Source organism: Aphelocoma coerulescens, chromosome 17 (genome assembly GCF_041296385.1).
Source record: "Aphelocoma coerulescens isolate FSJ_1873_10779 chromosome 17, UR_Acoe_1.0, whole genome shotgun sequence".
NCBI classification, from domain to species: Eukaryota; Metazoa; Chordata; class Aves; order Passeriformes; family Corvidae; genus Aphelocoma; species Aphelocoma coerulescens.
In genome coordinates, this window is record NC_091030.1 from 932,048 (window position 1) to 952,729 (window position 20,682).

At 50.5% G+C, this 20,682-nt stretch overlaps 1 protein-coding gene across 4 annotated transcripts in view; it reads right to left on the bottom strand.

The window, feature by feature from the left end:
* The window catches only part of ZNF618 (zinc finger protein 618), a 133,610-nt gene extending 122,380 nt beyond the window's left edge, over nt 1–11,230 (bottom strand). For all 4 annotated transcript variants that reach the window (XM_069032099.1, XM_069032098.1, XM_069032097.1 and 1 more), the window contains exon 1: nt 11,104–11,230. In XM_069032099.1, the coding sequence (XP_068888200.1) occupies nt 11,104–11,145 (42 nt within the window). In that variant the 5' untranslated portion in view covers nt 11,146–11,230. The remainder of the gene's footprint in view (nt 1–11,103) is intronic.
* Nucleotides 11,231–20,682: the final 9,452 nt, after the last annotated feature.

The following is a 20,682-nucleotide window of genomic DNA, read 5'->3' on the forward strand; positions in this document are numbered from 1 at the left end:
TGAAATGCAGAGACGGGGAAACACAGCAGCACAGCAAAGTCACAGGAAAATACAGGAGGACAGACTTGTAGGGGTGTCCAAGGGGGAAAAAAGGTTCTGATCCAACATCTCATCTTGCCCATGCAGAATCATTAATAGTTCTTGCACAGAAATTAGGAATGGAGCCCGCGTGCTTGCCGAGCCCTCAGCTCTTCCACCCAGCACTGGGTCACCTTTGACGCCCCTAAATAATCTCCAGGAAGAAACAACAGTCCCAAATTCTTCGAGTTTACAGCCTGAAGCTTGGAAAAACATAACAAAAATAATTGGACAAAAAGTTGAAAACTTATGATGTCCCAAAAAGAAAAAAAAAGTTTCTGCAGTTTGCTTCTGAAAAATTTCCTACTGCTTTTCTGGGTTTGTGGGATCATTAAAATAGCTGAGCTGGGAACGTCATGACTTGGTTGGTTTGGCTAATAAAGAGTACCTTCTGGGCTGGAACAGTGGGGATGTTTATGGGGGAAAAAAGGCTTTTTGTGAAGAAAATGGAGTCAACTATTGATATGCAAAATAACCAATGATTATTTATATAACGAACTATTCTAACGTGATCAAACTTTAAATATTAAAAAAACCCCAACCCAACACTTTGGCAGAAAAGGAACTAAAAGTAGTATTCCTGGTGCCAGAACACTGCTAAATGAGAGGTTGTATTAATGGATTTGTGCTTCTTGTGTGAGGGCCCTCCTGCCATAGAGACAGCTCAGGTAGAGCTGAGGTGTTTTGGAAACAACATTGGCCAAACACTTGAAAATTACATCAATCCAGAGGAGACAGATAATATTTTTTGCTATTTTTGGGTGGGAGGAAGGAAGAGCCTCGAAAAATGTAAATATTCAAATACAATTTTTCCTCCAGAATGCTATTTTGCTCCTGATATTCTCCTAACAAAACAAACTCGTCCTGTCCTGAAGAGGTGAAGGGACAGGCTGGAGCCCAGGAATTAGGGAATGTTTCACTGACTTCAGTCAAAGCTACTTGTAGGGAAATTTAACCACAAGCCTAAATCCCCACAGGACTCATCCCTAAGTGAATTCCAAAGCAGAACAAAAATTAAAGATTGAAGATTAAAAATAAAAAAAAAAAAATTTAAAAAAACCCCAACCACATCTCCTATGAGGAAAAGTCAAGACAGAAATGGAAAATTCCTTGCTGGCAAGGATGCTAATTGCATACCTTGTGCTAGGAGCTGAATATCATAAATTTCTACATATATATTTAATTAGGTTAATTTGCAAACCGTAGACATATGTCTGCTTAAAGCAGACAGGAACATTTCATTTTATACATTTTCAATCTCACATAATGAACTCCAATCACAAGCAGTGTTTATGCTGCAGGAGGACGGCCAAGGAGCTCCCTGTCAAAGGAGGGAAGCACAAACATTTCCCACTCACGCAAACAAACAGCCACCACGTGGGACTTATCTCCTCCACCTTATCAGGAACCGAAAGCAAACGCAGCATTCTCAGCAAATCCACTTTTTGGCAACTAAACCAAATCAGAATACATAGCAAAAAAAAAAACCAAAAAAACAACAAAAAAACAAAACCTAAAAATTTAAATACGTGCAAGAGTTCAGGAAAAGGACCTTGATTTTGAGGGTTTTTTCTCATTTAGGAAGGGCACCACTGTTCCCACTGAGGATCATGGAGCATATCCTGAGATGGAAGGGACCCACCAGGACCATCCAGTGCAACCCCTGGCCCTGCACAGACCCCCCAACAGCCCCACCCTGGGCATCCCTGGCAGCGCTGTCCAAACGCTCCTGGAGCTCTGGCAGCCTCGGGGCCGTGCCCATTCCCTGGGGAGCCTGGGCAGTGCCCAGCACCCTCTGGGGGAAGAACCTTTCCCTGCTCTCCAATAAATGCTCCATGGACTCTGGCTTCATCCCTCCGGCATCTGCCAGCGCTCCCGGGAGCAGGCATCAGGAGCACAAGGGATACAATGTGGATGTGGCTCGGGATGTATCTCCACCTGAACGCTCTCTCTGGATACATTTAGGGTTTTTATCCCTCGCCCAGGGGCACAGCGGGTCCCCTGCCAGGCTGTCTCTCTGGCATGTCCCAACAAACCCCATGGAGCAGAATTGCCAATTCTAGCCGCTGTTATCACCAACCAGCCAAATTTAAAGGCCTCTAAAATAAAGACACATAAGATGGTAAAAATATCCTTCCCTTTAAGTTAATATGCAGTAACCCCAGAGGTATTAACCAAAAACAGATGGATGCCATGAAGCCAAGTCAAAACACATCCCAGGGCAACCTTCCTGGTGGTCAATTATTAATTCCTTCCCTGGTGAAGTCCATCTCCAGCCCTGCCAGCCCCACCAGCAACCCCAGGGCCACCGACTGCTGGGTCCCAGCCCGTCCCCTGGTGTCACTGCCATTGCCCCTCAACATCTTCAACAGCATCTCCTGACTGCAAAGAGAAATCCTGCTAATTCCCAAGGGATTTTCAGATCCCCTCTGCCACCAGCCTGATCCAAATCCAGCCATCCCTCCCTACAGAGGCTTCCAAAATGCATACCCAAATTCAAAAAGGTATTTTATTCCCAGCCAATAATTATCCTGCGTTCTTACAACTCTCTCTTCCCACCCTCAAAATCACAAATATCTCACAAATGCCAGTGAAAGCTCAGGATTTGCAGCCCACAGACTAAGGCACATCAGACCTCAAGTGACAGATTTACACCCAGAAAAGCAAGAGCTATTCTTGGGTTTGGAGCCAGAGCCCTGCTGGGGCTGTCTGCACGCTGTTCTCTGGGATGCTCCCAGCTCAGCCTCCAAACTACATCCACCAGCCTGCAGACTTAACATCAGAAATTGTACACACCTGCTCAAATCGGGTTTCATTCATCCGCCCTCTCCTCGTGCAGCCAAGTAAATAGTAGTAAAACCAAAAAACTCTCACCAAAATACAGACAGCTCGGTTTCAGGCGTGCACCCCAAAGGCTCTGCAGCACCCCGAGCCCTGCCAAGGCCCCTGAGCACGCTCTGCTCCCAGCGGGGCCGACCCACGTCGCTCCAGGTTTTCCTCCAGGTTCCCCTCCTGGCTCTCCCACACCAGCAGAGCTGCTGGCTTTGGTTGCAGTTTTGAAAACTGAGGTTTAATACTTCTAAAAATAGGTCTAAAGCAATTAAATACTTGCACTAAAATTGTTCTCAACATACTGGAAGCAGTAAATGACGGCCCTTCAATGCAAGCACACCCAACTTCTGAAAAGTGACTTCTGCTGCTATTTTCAGGCAGGAAAGGATACCTACACCCACACAGAGTAAAAAATTAACTTCCATAAAATTACTGCTGCCTGTGTGTATCTAGTAAAATGAAATCACAACAAATATTAAATCCTGGAGAGCCTGGAGACACAGTGGTGCCATCGGGATGTGACCACATTTGGCCCATCCAGCCTGGCTCAACTCACTGCCAGTGGAAAGGTCTGACAAACAGGGCCAGTCTCACTTCTATCAGCTGCTGAGATACCAAACCTTGTGTGAGAACATCCCTGACTTCTGAACCTGGGCAGATAACACCACGGAGCTCCTGTGTTCCTGGCCCAAGCGCAGCATGGACCCAACAGCCTGCCCAGCATCCCCGCCCTCACTCTGCACCCACCAGTGCTTCAGGCACGTCCTTATGCACAAACACGTAGGCACAGGGACTGACCCCTCAAATACAGGTGGCAACTCCTTGACAGCTCTTCTCTGCTCCACTCTGACATTCATGTTTCCCTTTGTCAGCCACTTATCAGTGCAGGCAAATTCTCCAGTCTCCACTTCTCCCCTTCCAGCCTTATTTTCCACATTAAACCGGCCAAATATAGATGTGAAACAAGCAGGAGTGCTGGAAGTCACAAGCAAGGAAAGCCTTGCCTATATAATTAAATCTCTGCAGGTACAGTACAGCACTGAACCTTTCTCAGCACACACTAGAGTGGCTTGGTAGTACAGGTGAGGGAAATAAAGGGAGAGGAGAGGAGAGGAGAGGAGAGGAGAGGAGAGGAGAGGAGAGGAGAGGAGAGGAGAGGAGAGGAGAGGAGAGGAGAGGAGAGGAGAGGAGAGGAGAGGAGAGGAGAGGAGAGGAGAGGAGAGGAGAGGAGAGGAGAGGAGAGGAGAGGAGAGGAGAGGAGAGGAGAGGAGAGGAGAGGAGAGGAGAGGAGAGGAGAGGAGAGGAGAGGAGAGGAGAGGAGAGGAGAGGAGAGGAGAGGAGAGGAGAGGAGAGGAGAGGAGAGGAGAGGAGAGGAGAGGAGAGGAGAGGAGAGGAGAGGAGAGGAGAGGAGAGGAGAGGAGAGGAGAGGAGAGGAGAGGAGAGGAGAGGAGAGGAGAGGAGAGGAGAGGAGAGGAGAGGAGAGGAGAGGAGAGGAGAGGAGAGGAGAGGAGAGGAGAGGAGAGGAGAGGAGAGGAGAGGAGAGGAGAGGAGAGGAGAGGAGAGGAGAGGAGGGATTCCCAAGGAGAGCTGTTCCAGCAGAGGAATTGGTGCAGTGACACTGGTCACCCCAGTGACCCCAAAAGAGCCACATGGCCTCCAGCTTCTCCAGAGGCAGCACAACTCCATCAACCACGAGTCCCATCACCTGGCAGGAGCCTGAAACTCTGCCCTGACCTCGGCCAAGAGTCCCTCGGGCACACCCACGGAGGCACAAGCAGGGGGTCCAGCTGGTTTGACCCCATCAAGGGGAGGCAGAAGGTGCCCTGTGGCCCTCCCCCAGCCCTGCCCCCCGGGCTGCCCCAGGCAGTGTCCCAGCTGGAGCAAGAGCTCCCGGCGTGCTGGCACAAGCCCCCGCAGCCCGGTCGGTGAACCAGAGCTAACTGCCATTTAGCTGCCAAAAAAGAGGAAAACACACACCACAAGAACTCTTCTCCATGGGTACAGAGGAGGGTTAATGAAGGGGATGGATTCTAATCCACCTGTGTTGCTGCCACACTGCCCGTGCCCTCCGTGCCAAATGCACCCCTCAGAATACGAAGCTTCTCTGCAGTTGCACTTTCAATGAGCACCGGGGAGAGTTTTCTTTATTTAATCTCTTTTTTCTGCCACTGCTTGCTTTGGGAGACTCCAACAAGTGAAACCCAAGTAACTCAGAGAGCCACCATGCAGCATCAGCACAGCAATTTCAGTGTGGGAAGAGCCCTCACTGCTGAGCCCAGCCCAAAGGATGACCAACACTGACACTGAGCATCACACCCCACCACCAGCAATGAGAGCCCCCAGCAGGACACGGCAGAAAAGGTCCAGGGATGAGTGGATCCAGTGGACTCAAGGTCTGAATATCAAATGTCAACCAAGGGACCACTCTGACTGTGACTACAAACACCAAGCAGCGGCTGCATGGCAGCTTTGGTGTCTCCAGCACGCTCATGCCATGGGAAGAGACCTCCTCTGCAGAAAGGGCATCTCCTCAGCCTTTCCCCTCTTGCAGAGGAGACACAGGTGGGCAGCGATGCCTCCCACATCCCACGGGTCACCTGAACACGCAGCAGCCACGGTCACACCCCAGCTTCCCCACGGCCACGCAGGGACAGCAGGCACCAAACCCTGCTCCATCCAGAGCCCCCCGCGGGGCTTCGGGGACAAACAGCCGGTGCTGAAGGCACCATCTACTCAACCTGCTGCTTATCACTTTTGATTATTAAGTTTTGCATCCTCCTGGTTATGCTCCCAAGCGAAAAGCTCTCCCTATACATGTGTTGCATATTATATGTTTTATATTATGTATTACACAGATTAATGTTTCTCCACTTCCTTTCTGTTACAACTTTACCCCTCTCCCACTGTCACCAGAGCTAACCGAGGTCATCAGGAGCTACTCCTACACAGGGCGCCTTCCCCACACACCACGTGCCACTGCCTTCCCCGGTCCCTTTTCCCACTCCTGGTGCCATGGTTTAAAAATTCAGCTCTCACGTGATGAGGCAGAGCCACTGTGACAAGTTGCACCAGAGTCCCGTGCCCCTGATGAAAGACACATTGCAAATGGTTATTTTTCATATACTATCCATGGTAAACAGCAGCATTCATTTCTATTCCCTTGCTCCAGACAAATCAATGATTGTTAATGCAAAGTCAACACGTCCAGATGTAGTTTGCATACTAGTTAACCACTAAATTGGCATCACACAGTACAAAATAATCAAGAGACATTCAAGGAATCAAACAAAAGCAAAAAGGAGGCAGATGACTAGCAATTAATCCATAAAAGACCTTTAAAAATTAGAAACTTCTTCCCCAGAAAACACGGTGTGGCCAAAAATGTGAAATGTGAAAATCCAAATATGCACAATGCTGGATGCACAGAAATGTAGAAATTGCAAGAAATAAACATCTCCTGGGGCCACCTCCCCTTGTCCCTTACCAAATACACCCACAGCCTCCAGCAGCACTGGCAGCTCCTGCCCAGGCACCTCTTCCCCTCACCCCACTTGGTACATTTTGTACAAGTAGTGCCTAATCTGGCAAACCTCTGACAAAATTCACGTTTTGGGGTGGCTCCCCACGACTGCAGCACCACCCTTGTCTGTTTTACAGCTCCCAGCTCACCAATAATCCCCTGCACGGACCCAAGCATGAACTGGAGCAACCACAGCGCCCAGTGTAGCACCCCCAGGTTATGTGGGATTAGCCAGCCCACGGGATGTGCCACACTATTCCTGCACACCCTTATCCCACAGCAGCCCCTGGGCTGGCTGGCACGCTCCCCTGGGCCGTTCCCAAGATGCTCAAGCTGAGGATGCCCAAGCAGAGGCCAGCGGTGGCTCCATGGGCAGTGCCAGGGACCCGACAGTGCCACCTGCCCAGAGCCAGCGTGGCCCCACGGGGACCTGTGCCATGGGCAGCACAGGAGCAGCATCCAGGGCCTCGTACCGAGTCCTGCCATGCCGTGGTGGGAAGGTCAAAATCCTTTAACAGGCACAGCATCCAAAGAATTATTGATCCACAGAACATCCTGAGCTGAAAGGGACCCACCAGGACCATCCAGTCCAACCCCTGGCCCTGCACAGACCCCCCAACAGCCCCACCCTGGGCATCCCTGGCAGCGCTGCTCCTGGAGCTCTGGCAGCCTCGGGGCCGTGCCCATTCCCTGGGGAGCCTGGGCAGTGCCCAGCACCCTCTGGGGGAAGCACCTTTCCCTGCTCTCAGCCTGAGCCTCCCTGGCACCGTGGGCACAAATCCTGACTCTGTATCAGCATGACCCTTGGAGCAGTTTTCAACTCTCTCCACCCTCCCCCCACCCCCCCCCAAAAAAAAATTAAATTAATCTAATTTTTAGAACACTAATTCTGCTCTAATTTCACTCCTGCACTTGCATAATTGCAAACTTGAGTGTGCATCACCGGGGCCACGTGACTGCACCCGTGAACTGAACTATTCCCAGCGTTGCATTATGGCAGTGATATATATTTAAATTATCCTGGAGTTGTGCAATAACCTCCCAAGGTTTTATATGGCATTTGTATAAATATTATCTACTCCTTTAATAATATTATGTCTGTTTTCATTCTGGGATGAAAATATGTCACAGAAAATGAGGTCCTGGAAATTTTTCTTTTTTAAAAAATACATTTCAGTTATGTCACAAGAAATCTGTTGGTATCACTCAGCTGAGCTCCCTCCCTCCCCTTCCCCTTCCAGGCTGCCAACAGGAATTTTGAAAAGGATAAAATATTGATCAACTTTCCAGAAGAGGGAAAAAAAAAAAAAAAAAAGGAAAGAAAAGAAAAAAATCCCCCTGAAGGCAGACTGCAATGAAAAATTATGAAATCTTTTCCAGGCAGGAGCAGGTTTGTGCTGGAAGGACAGGCAGAAAGGTGAGATTCAGACCCATTGCAACCCCCAGCAGCGGGAGCTGGTGCTGGAAAGCTGCTGATCCCAGGGAGTTAAGGCTGGGAAAGGTTGCAGTTCCCACACCTCCGGCACCACAGCATCCCCCAGCGCAGGGAGGACACGGCATCGCCCCCAGCGCCGCAGAGGACGCGACACCTCCTCCAGCAGCCCTCAGAACCCCCACAGCAGCCAGAACCTGCTCCAAACCAGGGCCTCCCCAGCCACACTTCAGCAGAAACTTCAAAGGTGTCATTGCCAAATGTTGGCACTGTGGCCCCAGAACCGAGGCTTGGCCATTATTCCTAATTAAAATGCAGCACCATCGGTGTGTGCCCCCCAAATCCCAAATCCACATCTCCGGGCGTGTGGTAGGGCAAAGGAAAAGCAGCACCAAAAGGTCTGATTCACACGAGAAAAAAAAATGGATGAAACCTTAAAATAAAATTAAAATTACAGCTAAACAGTTTCTTTGGGTATAATCATAAGGCAGTGAAAGTTCTGGGGTGCAGCTCGAGGAAGGGAATTCTTGGAGGGTAAGAATATGGAAAAGCCACCACGCTACAGCTTCCTGGATGAAACCATGAATAAAATATTCTCCAGGATTGTTTAATCCAATTTCGAGCATTGTGTGTAATTTTTCCCCAGATGTGCCACCCGGCTCTAACTGCACCACTGCCGGGCTGGCACCAGCCTCTCGCTCCATTATTTGCTAAAAAAGGGATTCAGGAAGAGGGTGGGTCCCTTTCGGGGGGGTCGGGGGCAAATAAATGCAAAAATAAAAATATGGAGTTGACATTTCGGAGTATTTGTTCCTCCACCCAAGAGTTATCCTGCTTTGCAAATTTTTTCCATTTCCCCCCCTCCCCCCACCTTTGAAAAACTCAAGAAATGAAACAAATAAAGGGAAGAAAAGTGAAAACAGCCCCCAAACCCTGAATTCACCAGCCACTCCTTTCTGATTTCCAGCAAATATCAAGTTACAGGGAACGGAAAATCAAAACCAAAAAAAAAAAACAACCAAAACCACCAAAAACAAAAACCACAAAAAAAAAAAAATTTTCAGGGGTTTGAGATTCCAAATTAAAAATTCATTCCGGCTTGAAATTTAATTTTATTTTGTGCAGCGCCCGGATTTCAGCATTTGCTGGTGGGTGCCCGGCAGCTCCAGAAACTCACTTTGGAGTTTCAAATTTAAAAATGCTTTTTTCCAAAAAGGAAAAAAAAAAGAAAACAAAAAAAAAACCAAAAAACCAACAAGAACCAAACTGCTGCAGCTGTGGAGCCAGCCATCTTGCTATTTTGTCCCCATTTTAGAGAGGATACTGTGTCAAGGTTGGTAAAACTCAATGTTGACCTAATCTTTCCCTTCCTCTCCCTCCCCCACTTTTGGGTGGAAAGGCCATGTAGCTCTCCTAGATTGCTTTTTTCTTGAAACAATGCATGTTTCAGTGCTCTTTTGTTATTTATTTTTAAAAAGATCAATACCAAGACCCCAGTATTCAAGGGCAACCCTACAATAATAAACCAGTGTGTGCACAGTCCAGAACTCACAGGCACTCTGTAACAGCAAAATAATAGGGACAGAACAGCATTTAAAACAAACAAACAGAAAAAAAAAACAATTAGGAAAAAAAAACCCACCAAAAATAATTATGAAAAAAAAATATTTTCAATTCAAACTCCAGCAAGGCTTTAACAGTCAAGGAGAAAAAGGATTTTGAAATTGTGAAAAATATCATGGCTGAGCCCTTTAAAGGCACTTCAGTTTGAAAAAAAATGAAAATCACTAAATCTGCAATTATTTTTTCACAATATTGTTAATTATGCATATTCATAATATCATGGCGGACCTTATAATAAACCTGTGTAAATATTAGATTTATGTGAGCCACAGAACCTGGAGTTATTACAGTGTGTTTAAAAAAAGAAGGGGAAAAAAACCTAAAAACCATAGTATGGAAATTTTTTTCTTTACAAAAGAAGTAGGAAATTAAAGGCTGGAAACTATGTTTTAATTATGCCAGGAGAAACCATCCAAAAAGCCAAGAAATTCTAAAATAAAACTGACATTTGGCTCTTAATTTTGCTTGTCCTCGTGTTTTCCTGGACTGTGTTTAGAACCTCATTGTTTAAGAGCAGTTTTGCATGAAATCCAAAATCACAAAAAAAAAAAAAAAAAAAAATTTGGGTGTGTCCACAGCAAAATTTCTGGGTTCTTAATTTTCCTGCAAAACTCCTCATTTCAAACAAAATAACTTTAAGCACTGCAGCAAAAAGGGAAAAAAAATAAACCCTGAGTTTTGGCAGAGCTTGCTGCACAAGTTCAAAATTACAATGAAGCCCAATTCCTAATTGCTCCGGAACAGCAATTCTCCCACTTTCCCAAACTAATCCCTCCCTGCAGCTCACCCGGGGGGGCCCACCAAAAACTTGAATCACTTTCCTTTCCCAGCACTTTGCTGCTCCCAGGCTCCGTTTTTCTCGAGAAAATGGGGGTGGAGGGGAGAAAAACCTGAATTCATTCAAATTCCTGTTTAATTTTCATTTCGGTAAGCTGGGCTTTGGCTCCAAAGGGACACACACGAAATTTGCGGGGCGCTGCGGGAGCTGCCGGAGGAACCCCAACTTGGGGGATCCGACCCCAACTTTCTGGGAAAAAATTAGAAATAGCAGAATATTTCCTCCTTTTTTTTTTTTTTTCAATTTTAATTTCTTTTTTTTTTTTTTTTTTTTTTATTTACGAAATAGTCTCCTCTAGATGGCGTCGTTTTAATGGAAAAAAAAATGGGGGGGAAAAAAAAAAAAAAAAACCAAACGTTCCGGAGGAAAAATTAAGAGAAGGAGGGAGAAGAAAAAAAAAAAAAAAAAAAAAAAAAAAAGGAAAAGAAAAAGAAAAAGCCCCGGGAAGGGGCGCGGGGCGCGGAGCGCGGCGGGGCCGGCGCGGCCCGGGCCGGGGCCGGGGTGCGGGGCCGGCCCGGGCCGAGGGGCGGCTCGTCCCCGACATGGCTGCTGAGCTCCGCTTTGTTTTCCGCCCGGTCCGAGCGGCCGCGGGCTCCGGCAGCCGCGGGCTCCGGGGAGCCGCTGCCGGCGCTGCCCCCCGCGCACTGCGCCAAAGCGCCGCCGGGGCTCCGCGACGGGGCGGCTGCGGCTGCCGCCCTCCCTCCTTCCCTTCCCTTCCGTTCCCTTCCTCCCCGCTCCCTCCGCCTCCCCCCGGGGACACGCCGCCCGGCCGCCGCGTACCTGCGCTGCCGCCGCCGGAGCGGAGCCGTCCGGCTGGTTCATGGGGCTGGGGCGGGAGCAGGCGAGCCCCGCGCCGCCGCGGCCTGCGATCCGCCCGCCGCGCACAAAGCCGGCGCCGCCGCCGCTGCCTCCTTTCCGCCCTCCCAGGAGCGGCGAGTGGGGGCGATGCCCCCGCTGCGCGGGTGGGCGGCTCGCCGGGCTGCTGCAGCCCCCCTTCCCCCCGGGGCATGGGCCGGGGCGGCCGCCGCGGGCACGGGCGCTGCCGCTAGCGGCGCGGCGCGCAGGGCTGGGCGGGCGCCTCCCGCTGCCGAGCCCGCGCCGCCGCCATCACGAGCCGCTCTGGGGGCAGCTCCAGCCGCAGCGCGCTCGCAGCCGGCGGCGCCGGGAGAAAGGGGCTGAGTCTGGCCCGGCGCGGGAGCCCCGCCGCCCGCCCGGCCGGCCCCGCGCTGCCCTCCGCCCCCGCGCCGGGCACCGCGCAGCCCGGCCCGGCCCGGCCCGGCCGCCGCCCGGCGGGCGCGGGGCCGCTCGGCGCCGTGGGGCCGCTCCGCGCCGCGGCGCCCCCGGTGGGGTGTCCCGCGGTGGGTGTGTGTGTGTCGGGGTGCGGGGGTGCGGACCCCGGCCCGCCCCGGACCCCGCAGCCCCGGGACGGCGCGGGGAGGGCCGCCGAGGGCGGCGCGGTGATCCCCGGCCCGGGCAGGGGGCGAGCCCGGCGGGTGGGAGCTGCGGGGAGAGCCCGGGTCCAGCACGGCTTCCCCAGGCCTCGTACACCGCATAAACCTCATTGAGCACGAGGGAAGGGTCTAGGGACGAAGCGGGACACGAGGGGACCCAGGGTGAGCGGGGACAGATGGCCCGCCAGAACGGACACGAGGGAACGGCTGGAGCCGTGTCAGGGCAGGCTCAGGCTGAGAGCAGGGAAAGGTTCTTCCCCCAGAGGGTGCTGGGCACTGCCCAGGCTCCCCAGGGAATGGGCACGGCCCCGAGGCTGCCAGAGCTCCAGGAGCGTTTGGACAGCGCTGCCAGGGATGCCCAGGGTGGGGTTGTTGGGGGGTCTGTGCAGGGCCAGGGGTTGCACTGGATGATCCTTGTGGGTTCCTTCCATCTCAGGATATTCTGTGATTCCATGATTCTCCGAATTGCTTGGGCAGCATCACCCCTTGCCTGCTCTCCCCCGACTCTGTCTTCCCCCCACAGCACACCCATGGCTGAAATCACCCCCTGCCCTTTTAGCTGTGAAGCTCCCAGCTCTCAGTCCCCCCATGTTTGAGAGCTGTTTTGCCACAACACAAAACGGGGAAAAGCCTTTCTCTATCCTCGCACAAAACTCATCCCAACACCCTGTCCCTCCACAAAGAGCTTTTCCTCACCACGTGCTCACAACACGCATTGCTGCTCAGGAAACTTCGTTAATTTTGTCAGAAAACTTTGTTAATTTCCTCCAAAAAGAAAGGGAAGAAAATCAGTGCTTTTCTTCCCCTGCAAAGCACACAGCATTAACCATAAACATAATTACATCTCATGCATACCTGGTGTTTTCTCCCTTGCGAAGCAGTGCCAAAGATAGTTATTAATAGTATTAATAAAATAATCTGAACTTGTGAATTTTCCTGCCCCAGCCCGTGAAACCCTCTTACCCAAGAGCTCTGCAAAACCAAGGATTTCTGGAGAGCCAAACGCTGATTTTGCTTTTGTTGCCCAGCCTAAAGATAACTTCAAAGATATTGCAAAACACAGATTTATTTTCCTTAATATCTTTTATGCAGATTTCATTCCAAATCGCTGTACGGTCAGATAATGTAATTACAGAGCTAAATAAAAACAAAGGGGCAGGGGAATTGGTGGGGACATTGGGCAAGGGAAGATGTTTTCCGAATGAGCTGAGAAGGGATGTGGGAAGTCAAGAAGCAGAAACCACTCACGAGGCTTTCAGCCCCAGCCCTGGCATGAAGTGCAGCCAGAAGGAATCCCCCGTGGACCTAAAGCAAAATTCGGTGTTTAACAAATAATGTTTGAGGAGGATTTGGGGGAAAATGCCATTTTGGCACAGAGTTTGCAGGATGAGGAGGAGCATGGAGATACCCTCAACATCCCTTTGTCTTTGGAAACCTGCTCATTGCCCTCCAAAAACCAAAGCCTGGAGATAAAAGATGCCCACCCTTGTGTCCCGTGATGTCTGAGGGCACATTTCAAGCCATCCCTGTGTGCTTTGAAGCATCTTCAGCACTGGAGAACCCACCACAGCTCATGGTGACATGGCCAACAATTCATCACCTCCCTCACTTTCGAGCCTGACCCTGTTTTACTTCCATTTGATCCATTTGTAATGTGAAAGGGCCCCCTGCCTCCTGTGTCCATGAACCATGTGGATAAATCATACCTTCACCTTCTTTTGGGGACTCTCTTCCCTCTGGAAGGACAATGTTTGAGCTCTCCAAGCCTCCTGAGCCCAAACCTCCCATTTCTTCAGGTCATGGACACAGAACAGATGCAGAAAAGGAGTGGCAACCAGGAAACTCCCAGACACCCAACCAGATCTTCTCTGTCATGCGTGTTTTTGCAATGGCTTTGCAGCCTGCTTTGGCTGCCCAGCGAACACAGACGTTGCTCTGGCTGCAGGGGTTGGGGCCCCACAGGGGAGAGTTCCTAGTTCTGACTCAGATCTCAGAGTCTGAAGACTCCCTCCCAAGGGATTTGGCTGCTGGTTGGTCTTGGCTTTGTGAAACCATCCCTCAAAACCTGCCTGTGTTTCTGCTGCCAATTTTGTGCTGTTTACACACAACAAACACCATCACTGGTGACCCCTCCTGCCTGAGGGACAGCCCCTTCTCCTCTGATGGGGTGAGGTCTAATGCAGAAATTCTACAAGTCAAGACATCCTCGATTAGGAAATTTCTATGGATTAGGTCTAGGAAATTCCAAGCATGTTTTAGTCCTGGCAGAGTGAGATTCCCATCAGGTCACTCAGGCTGAAGTCCCTTGTGATGAGGTGACCTTTTTGGGATGGATGTTTTAGCCATGCCAGCCTTGCCACTCCGATAGCATCCAATGGACTCTTCTGTCCTGATTGGCACCAAATTTTAGCTTTGTCTCTCAAAACTTCCTCATGCTCATTCCTCATGACCAAAGCCTGAAAACCCACATCCTTATTTTGAAGTGCCCTCAGACCTTCCCTGGGTAACAACTACTGATAGACCTTCCCTGGGTAACAACTACTGAGCTCCAGCCAGGAGCTCTCCACACCACATTTCAAAACTGACTTTCCAATAAAGGTCAATCACTTTTCTCTACTTATTCCATTTTCTGGTGTCTGTGGGCAGAGAGGACAATGGTTCTCACACCTCTGTGGGATTCCCAGCCTGAAGGGGTTGAATCCCTCCTGGGACATCAGCATCTGCATTGCACTGGGCTTGCCAGAGGTAACTCAGTGGCTGCTCCCTCCTTTCCTACCCTTAAGATGAAGCAGCAGCAGTGCTTTCACTTTCCCAGGGAAGTTCTGTAATCATCTCAGACAGGGAATGCCATCCTGGTAGGAACCAGGAGCAGGTTCCTGGTAGGAAACCCACCTCCCATGAGCTGCTAAGGGTGTCCTGGCTGCAATAATCCGAAGTGATAATATGATTAAAGATTGTGACAATGCACATACATGCAAGGGCTGCTTCTGCAGGCTTGATAGTCTTTTGCTGTGCTGTATTCTCGTGTATTCCGCATAGGTTGTTTCCAAGGCAGGCTGCACTAACAGCTGCTATTCTGTGTGTCAAAGCCTGCACAGCATCCATCAGCAGGGGATGGAGTGCCCTGGGAGTTTGCTTGCTGCAGCAAGGACTTCTGCTTGAGCTGTGGGGTCAGGGATGTTGGTAACAGGGACAGGCTGTTGGGCAAACGACTCAGGGGGAGATGTCACTTAGCCCTGGAAGAGGTTACAGTGCACAGCTAACTCCATTTTGGAAAAATGGGGAGGTTTAGGTTGGAGATCAGGGAAAAGTTCTTCCCCCAGAGGGTGCTGGGCACTGCCCAGGCTCCCCAGGGAATGGGCACGGCCCCGAGGCTGCCAGAGCTCCAGGAGCGTTTGGACAGCGCTGCCAGGGATGCCCAGGGTGGGGCTGTTGGGGTGTCTGTGCAGGGATGGGAGGTGGACTCAATCATCCTTGGTCCCTTCCAGCTCAGGAGATCCTGTGATTCTATGAAAGCTCACCTGAGGATGAAGATACAACACAGTGGAGGTGAGGCCCAGCAAGGTGATGAGGATTCTGCATAAGGCACTTGTGCTGTTTCCAGCGAGGAGCCTCTCTGTGGGATATGTGCTCAATAGTCCGGAGGAGGAAATTATTGATAGCAGTCTGCCTAAGTAAATCTAGAGCTCATGATCCCCTTAATCCCATCACAGCATTCACTCATCTGGGCCAAAGGTTATCCCTGTGGGATGCGGGGTTCCCTCTGTTCCAGTGCCCACTCTGAAGTTTGGAATCTGTGCCCAAACACTGAGGTTGAGCCCCGTGCTGGGGCAAGATGCCGAACACTTCTCATCACTGCCATAAACAAGGAAGAGTCGGCAAACCACAGTCAGGAAATGGCCAAAGGACTATTTATAATCACTGCTATCTGCAAAGATATTTGTGAGACCGGCAGAAAAAAATAAATCCCCACTTCACTCTTCCTGACCCTGGCGCCGTCTGTTTGCTTCGCTCTGAGGCATTAAAGCTCACCAGAAATGTTTGCCAACGGTTGTACAGAAAGGAAGTGTTGGATTGTATTTGTTCTTGTCAGCACTGAGCCGCTCCTTCCTTTTCCACCTGTGGTCCCTTTCGTCCCCTCCTCTGGCAGGACCGTGTGTGCCCTGAGCACTCGGAAGGATCTGCACTGCTGTGAGGTGCAGCACAGACTGGGGATCTCTGCAATGCACTGAATGCACTCAACACCAGCTGTGGACAACTGGAGCTCCAAAAAGGTCTGGGTTCAGGTATAAAGCTCTTCCCTGCACAAGGATTGACGAGTCCTTCATTTGCATCAAAGCCTTGTCAGAAATCGCAGCGGCTGAGTCGTTGGGATGGGCTCTGTTTGGGCGATGCCAATAACGCCATGTCCTGGGGAAATTCCAGTGAGAGCCAGTGCCTCTGGCTGTGGAGCTGATGGTGTGAGCTGGGATGAGGGTGGTGCTCTGCTCCTCCTGCTCTGGGTGGCTGGTGAGGAGGCTGGGGCCGTGCACGGCTCAGGATGCAGCCGAATTTCAGGAGCAAATGCCAGGGTGTGGGAGCATTAACAAGCATGGGAGCGTGTACTTTACCTATATGAAACAAGAAACCTTAGGTTTCAAAAGCATTAGGATTGTATAAACATGACACTCTCCAGAGCAAACTGCAAAGCAATAAAATCCCAAACCATGGGACACCTCTTACCCACTCCTTAATGACCACACAACACATTTCTGCTGACAGGGGGAGGTTTATTGCTACAACAAAGAGCTTCCTTTTACCTCCAACAAATAATGAAATGGCCACCTCCCAGTGTTGGAATCTACCCTTCCTTTACCTTAGAGCATCTTCCAGGGCCTAAAGCGGCTCCAGGAGAGCTGCAGAGGGACTGGGGACAAGGACACAGAGGGACAGGACACAGGGAATGGCTTCCCACTGCCAGAGCGCAGGGCTGGATGGGATCTTGGGAAGGAATTGTTCCCTGGGAGGGTGGGCAGGCCCTGGCACAGGGTGCCCAGAGCAGCTGGGGCTGCCCCTGGATCCCTGGCAGTGCCCAAGGCCAGGCTGGACATTGGGGCTTGGAGCAGCCTGGGACAGTGGGAGGTGTCCCTGCCCATGGCAGGGGTGGCACTGGATGGGCTTTGAGGTCCTTCCTAAGCCAAACCATTCTGGGATTCTACCTGGAGGTGCAAGGCAGCAGATCCCCCTCTTGTGCATCCACCAGGTGGGACTGCAGCTGCAATTGTTTGGCCATCTGCCTTTATGGGAGCAGGGTGCTTGGAGCCCCCCTGCCCTTCCAGGGGCCGCACTGGAGGCAGCATTGGGATGCTGGAGCTGCCATCAGAGCTTAGGCATCTTCTTTCATTTATCTGAGAAATATGTGCTGGACTGAGGGAGAACATTGCTGGGAAGAAGTCCCTGGGTGCTGTCCCAGACTGGCGGAGAACCCACAGGGATGTTCGGGGCTGGCACGTGGGCAGCAGCTGCACATGAGGCAGGGCTGTGTGCCTGGGGACAGCTCAGGCTGTGCATCATGCCCAGGATTGTGTTTGCCAGGAAAAAGGTGTCCAAGAAAATTCAGACACATAAGCAAAGAACCTTAATAAATGGGATTTAAATAATAGATTTAGCTGAAAATCCCCAGAAGACGGATTTTTTATCCACACATCAGGTGCTGTAAGCTTAGAAAAAGATAACAAAGCATTCCTCAGACAGAAAAGGTTGAGTTTCTGCTTTAATTGAAAAATCATATGTGGTTTTGATATTCCTAGAGAGATGTTAAGAAGTAGTTTATACTGCAAGATGTATCATCACTATTTTGGGGTAAATTAGATTAAAGTGATTTGCAGTTATCCCCATGCTAAGCAGTATAAACGGGAGAAATGGGAAGTTGAAGTTGTACTTAGGAGAAGTGCAGGCAGTTTGCTGAGGAAGTCCTGACTCGGCTCTGCCTTAACAGGCAACTGTCGGCTCAGTACCAGAAAGGAATTGTAGCTTTCTGGACCCATAATCAGATTCATCTGTCTCTTCTTTACAGTGGCATGGCAGAGCAGAATTAAGAATATTTGCATGCCTTAAATTGAGTCTTTCTGCTTTAATTGTGTAATTATGGAAATCACTATTTAGGGATCCATAGCTACGGCTCTGCTGAATTCTGCACTCGAGGCAGGCACACAATCCCTTCGTTAAAGAGTATTCCCTGCAAAATCCCAGCATCCAGTGTGGAGTATGGAATACATGTCCTGAGTACATATTTGCAAATTCATTAATTAACTTATCAGTTAAAACTAATTAAAAATTGGTTCTTTAACAAATCTAATACATTGTGTCAGACCTGTCTCTTTTTTTCCTGAAGATCCTATTAGCGGAGTAACGCAGACCCTGCAACCTTCCTGTGTAATTAATACTCACAGAAATCTTGTGGATAAATTTCACTGGCAGAATTTATTTGACAATGGTCTCTTACGAGATTACACTTCATAACTGAAAGTTTATTAAGCAAGGCTCGTTTGCAGGGTTTTCCTTCAGTTTCCCATAAGGATTTGCCTCCCTTCCAGCCCTCATGGTCCCGTGTCACTGGGGCACTCGTGCTGCTCTGCTGGGGTGAAGCTTCACGGAGCAGGGAGCTCGGGAGGGTTGTGGCTGCTCTGGAGCAACAGGAAGCAGCCAAGCACATGGGAGAGTCGGACCACAAGCCATGGGTTGACTAACGAGCGTAAACTGTCCTTTAAATTCATTATAACCCGTTTAGTTCATCCCATGTGGGCCGTGGGGCGGGAGGTTGAAGAAGAGAAAGATTTCCTGGCTGTTTGTTACCGTCACAACAGAATATACTAAATAATACATGACTGAGTGGTGTGATTCATTTTACTTGCACTCATGTGAGGTGCTCCAAAACATGCACTCCCAGCTTCCCTGCGTGTGAGTAATGTGTCCCTGCCAGACACACGCCAGTAAAGCCCTTTGAGCCACCCCACCGCAGACAGCATCACCCCAAAAGCACCCCAGAAACTTCCCCAGGCTCAGGCAAGACAAAGAACCTGACCAAAATGTAACACGCTCTCATTTGTAATCCTGCCACAGCTGCTGACCCACCTTGGGTCAGTCTGAGCTGTGCCCAATCCAGTTGTGCAACTGGCAGGAAATCACGGATCCTCACGGAATGGCACTCAGTAAGACTGGGGATTTCTTTGGCAGTGGTAATTACAAACAGTAGCTAACACAGCTCTCACTCAATATCAGCAGAGCACAGCTCTCACGGAGCTTTGCTCCCCCTCCAAGAGGAACTGAGAATAAAAAAAGGTAAAATTGAGTAAGTCAGGGAAGGGCACATTTAAAAATGCATTTTAAAGCTGAAGTGGTGGTGAGGAGCTGTGCTGGGCTGGCTTCCCCAACACCAGCTCCTGTAGAGAGTGTCCCATTCGCTCTCCATGGAGCAGATCTGGTGGCCCATCCTGGCACAGGACAGAGCAGCTCCTTGGCACCCGGGAGCCCCTCGCTGCCAGCCCCTCTCGCAGCCCCCGGCGCTCTCCTCCCGCTGCGCCGCTGAGCCTCTGCTCATAAATTAACAAATTGCAAATACAACATTAAATAATAGCAAATGCATCCTTACAAACAAACAAATAAATATTTCCAGTGCTTTATTAATAGAATTTTGACAGCTTCATTAGGTTGGTGAAATTTCAAGATACTTAATGAAATAATGCTTCATCCCTTGGCTTGTGATATAAATTCTAATGAAATGCGCAATTCCAATTCATTCCCAACAAACTGTGATGCTCTGCTCACAAAGCACTATCATACTGCCAAGGGTTTTATTTCCCTGACATTATGATCTTAACAATTTTATTTTAACAGTTGGAATGGTTGTGCCTAATAAGTTAAACAGCAGAATAAAAGATCCCTCTAGAAGGAAAAAAAAAAAAAAGTATATGTTTAGGTGGAAGAGACTTCAGAACAGATTATGGGTTGTTTTATATTCTAAATATGACACATTAATATCTACTCATTTAATACTGTAATTTTTTTTAAGTTCCTTTCACTGAAAGATGATCTTTATTTCTCTGAAAATTGCCTGGTGGAATCCCCACTTGTGCAAATGATAAGTGACTGCCGCACACCACGAGCTAAATGCTCCAGAGCTCAGTGGAGCTGCCCTTAAATGAACAAAGTAAATGGGAAAAAAATTAAGTAGAATTAATATTATTAAAGATAATAATATAAATTATTAGTAGTATTCTATTAAGGTCAGATTAATCCCACTACAATTCAATTGGAATAATACATGCAATTTATGCAATCACAAATGTTTTAACATTTAAATTACCTTTCTGGCATTCTGGAAAGCTGTATTTTACACTGCAGAGCCAGGCGAGCCCTCCCCGGGGCGGAGCGCGGAGCCCCGGCCCCGCTCCCCCGGCCCCGCTCCCCGCTTCCCGCTCCCCCGGCCCCGCTCCCCGCTTCCCGCTTCCCCGGCCCTGCTCCCGCTCTCCGGCCCCGCTCCCCGGCCCCGTTTCCCCGGCCCCGCTCCCGCTCTCCGGCCCCGCTCCGGCTCCCCGCTCCCCGCTCCTGCTCCCGCTCCCCGGCCCCGCTTCCCCGGCCCCGCTCCCCGGCCCCGCTGCCCCGCTCCCGCTCCCCGCTCCTGCTCCCGCTCCCCCGGCCCCGCTCCCCGGCCCTGCTTCCCCGGCCCCGCTCCCCGCTCCCGCTCCTGTTCCCGCTCCCCCGGCCCCGCTCCCCGGCCCCGCTCCCCCGGCCCCGCTCCCCGGCCCCGCTTCCCCGGCTCCGCTCCCCGCTCCCGCGGCGCTCCGGCCGGGCCGGGCCGGGGTCGGGCCCGCAGCCCCCGAGCGCCGAGCGGCTCCCGGCCCCCTCTAGGGGCTGCAGCACGAATCGA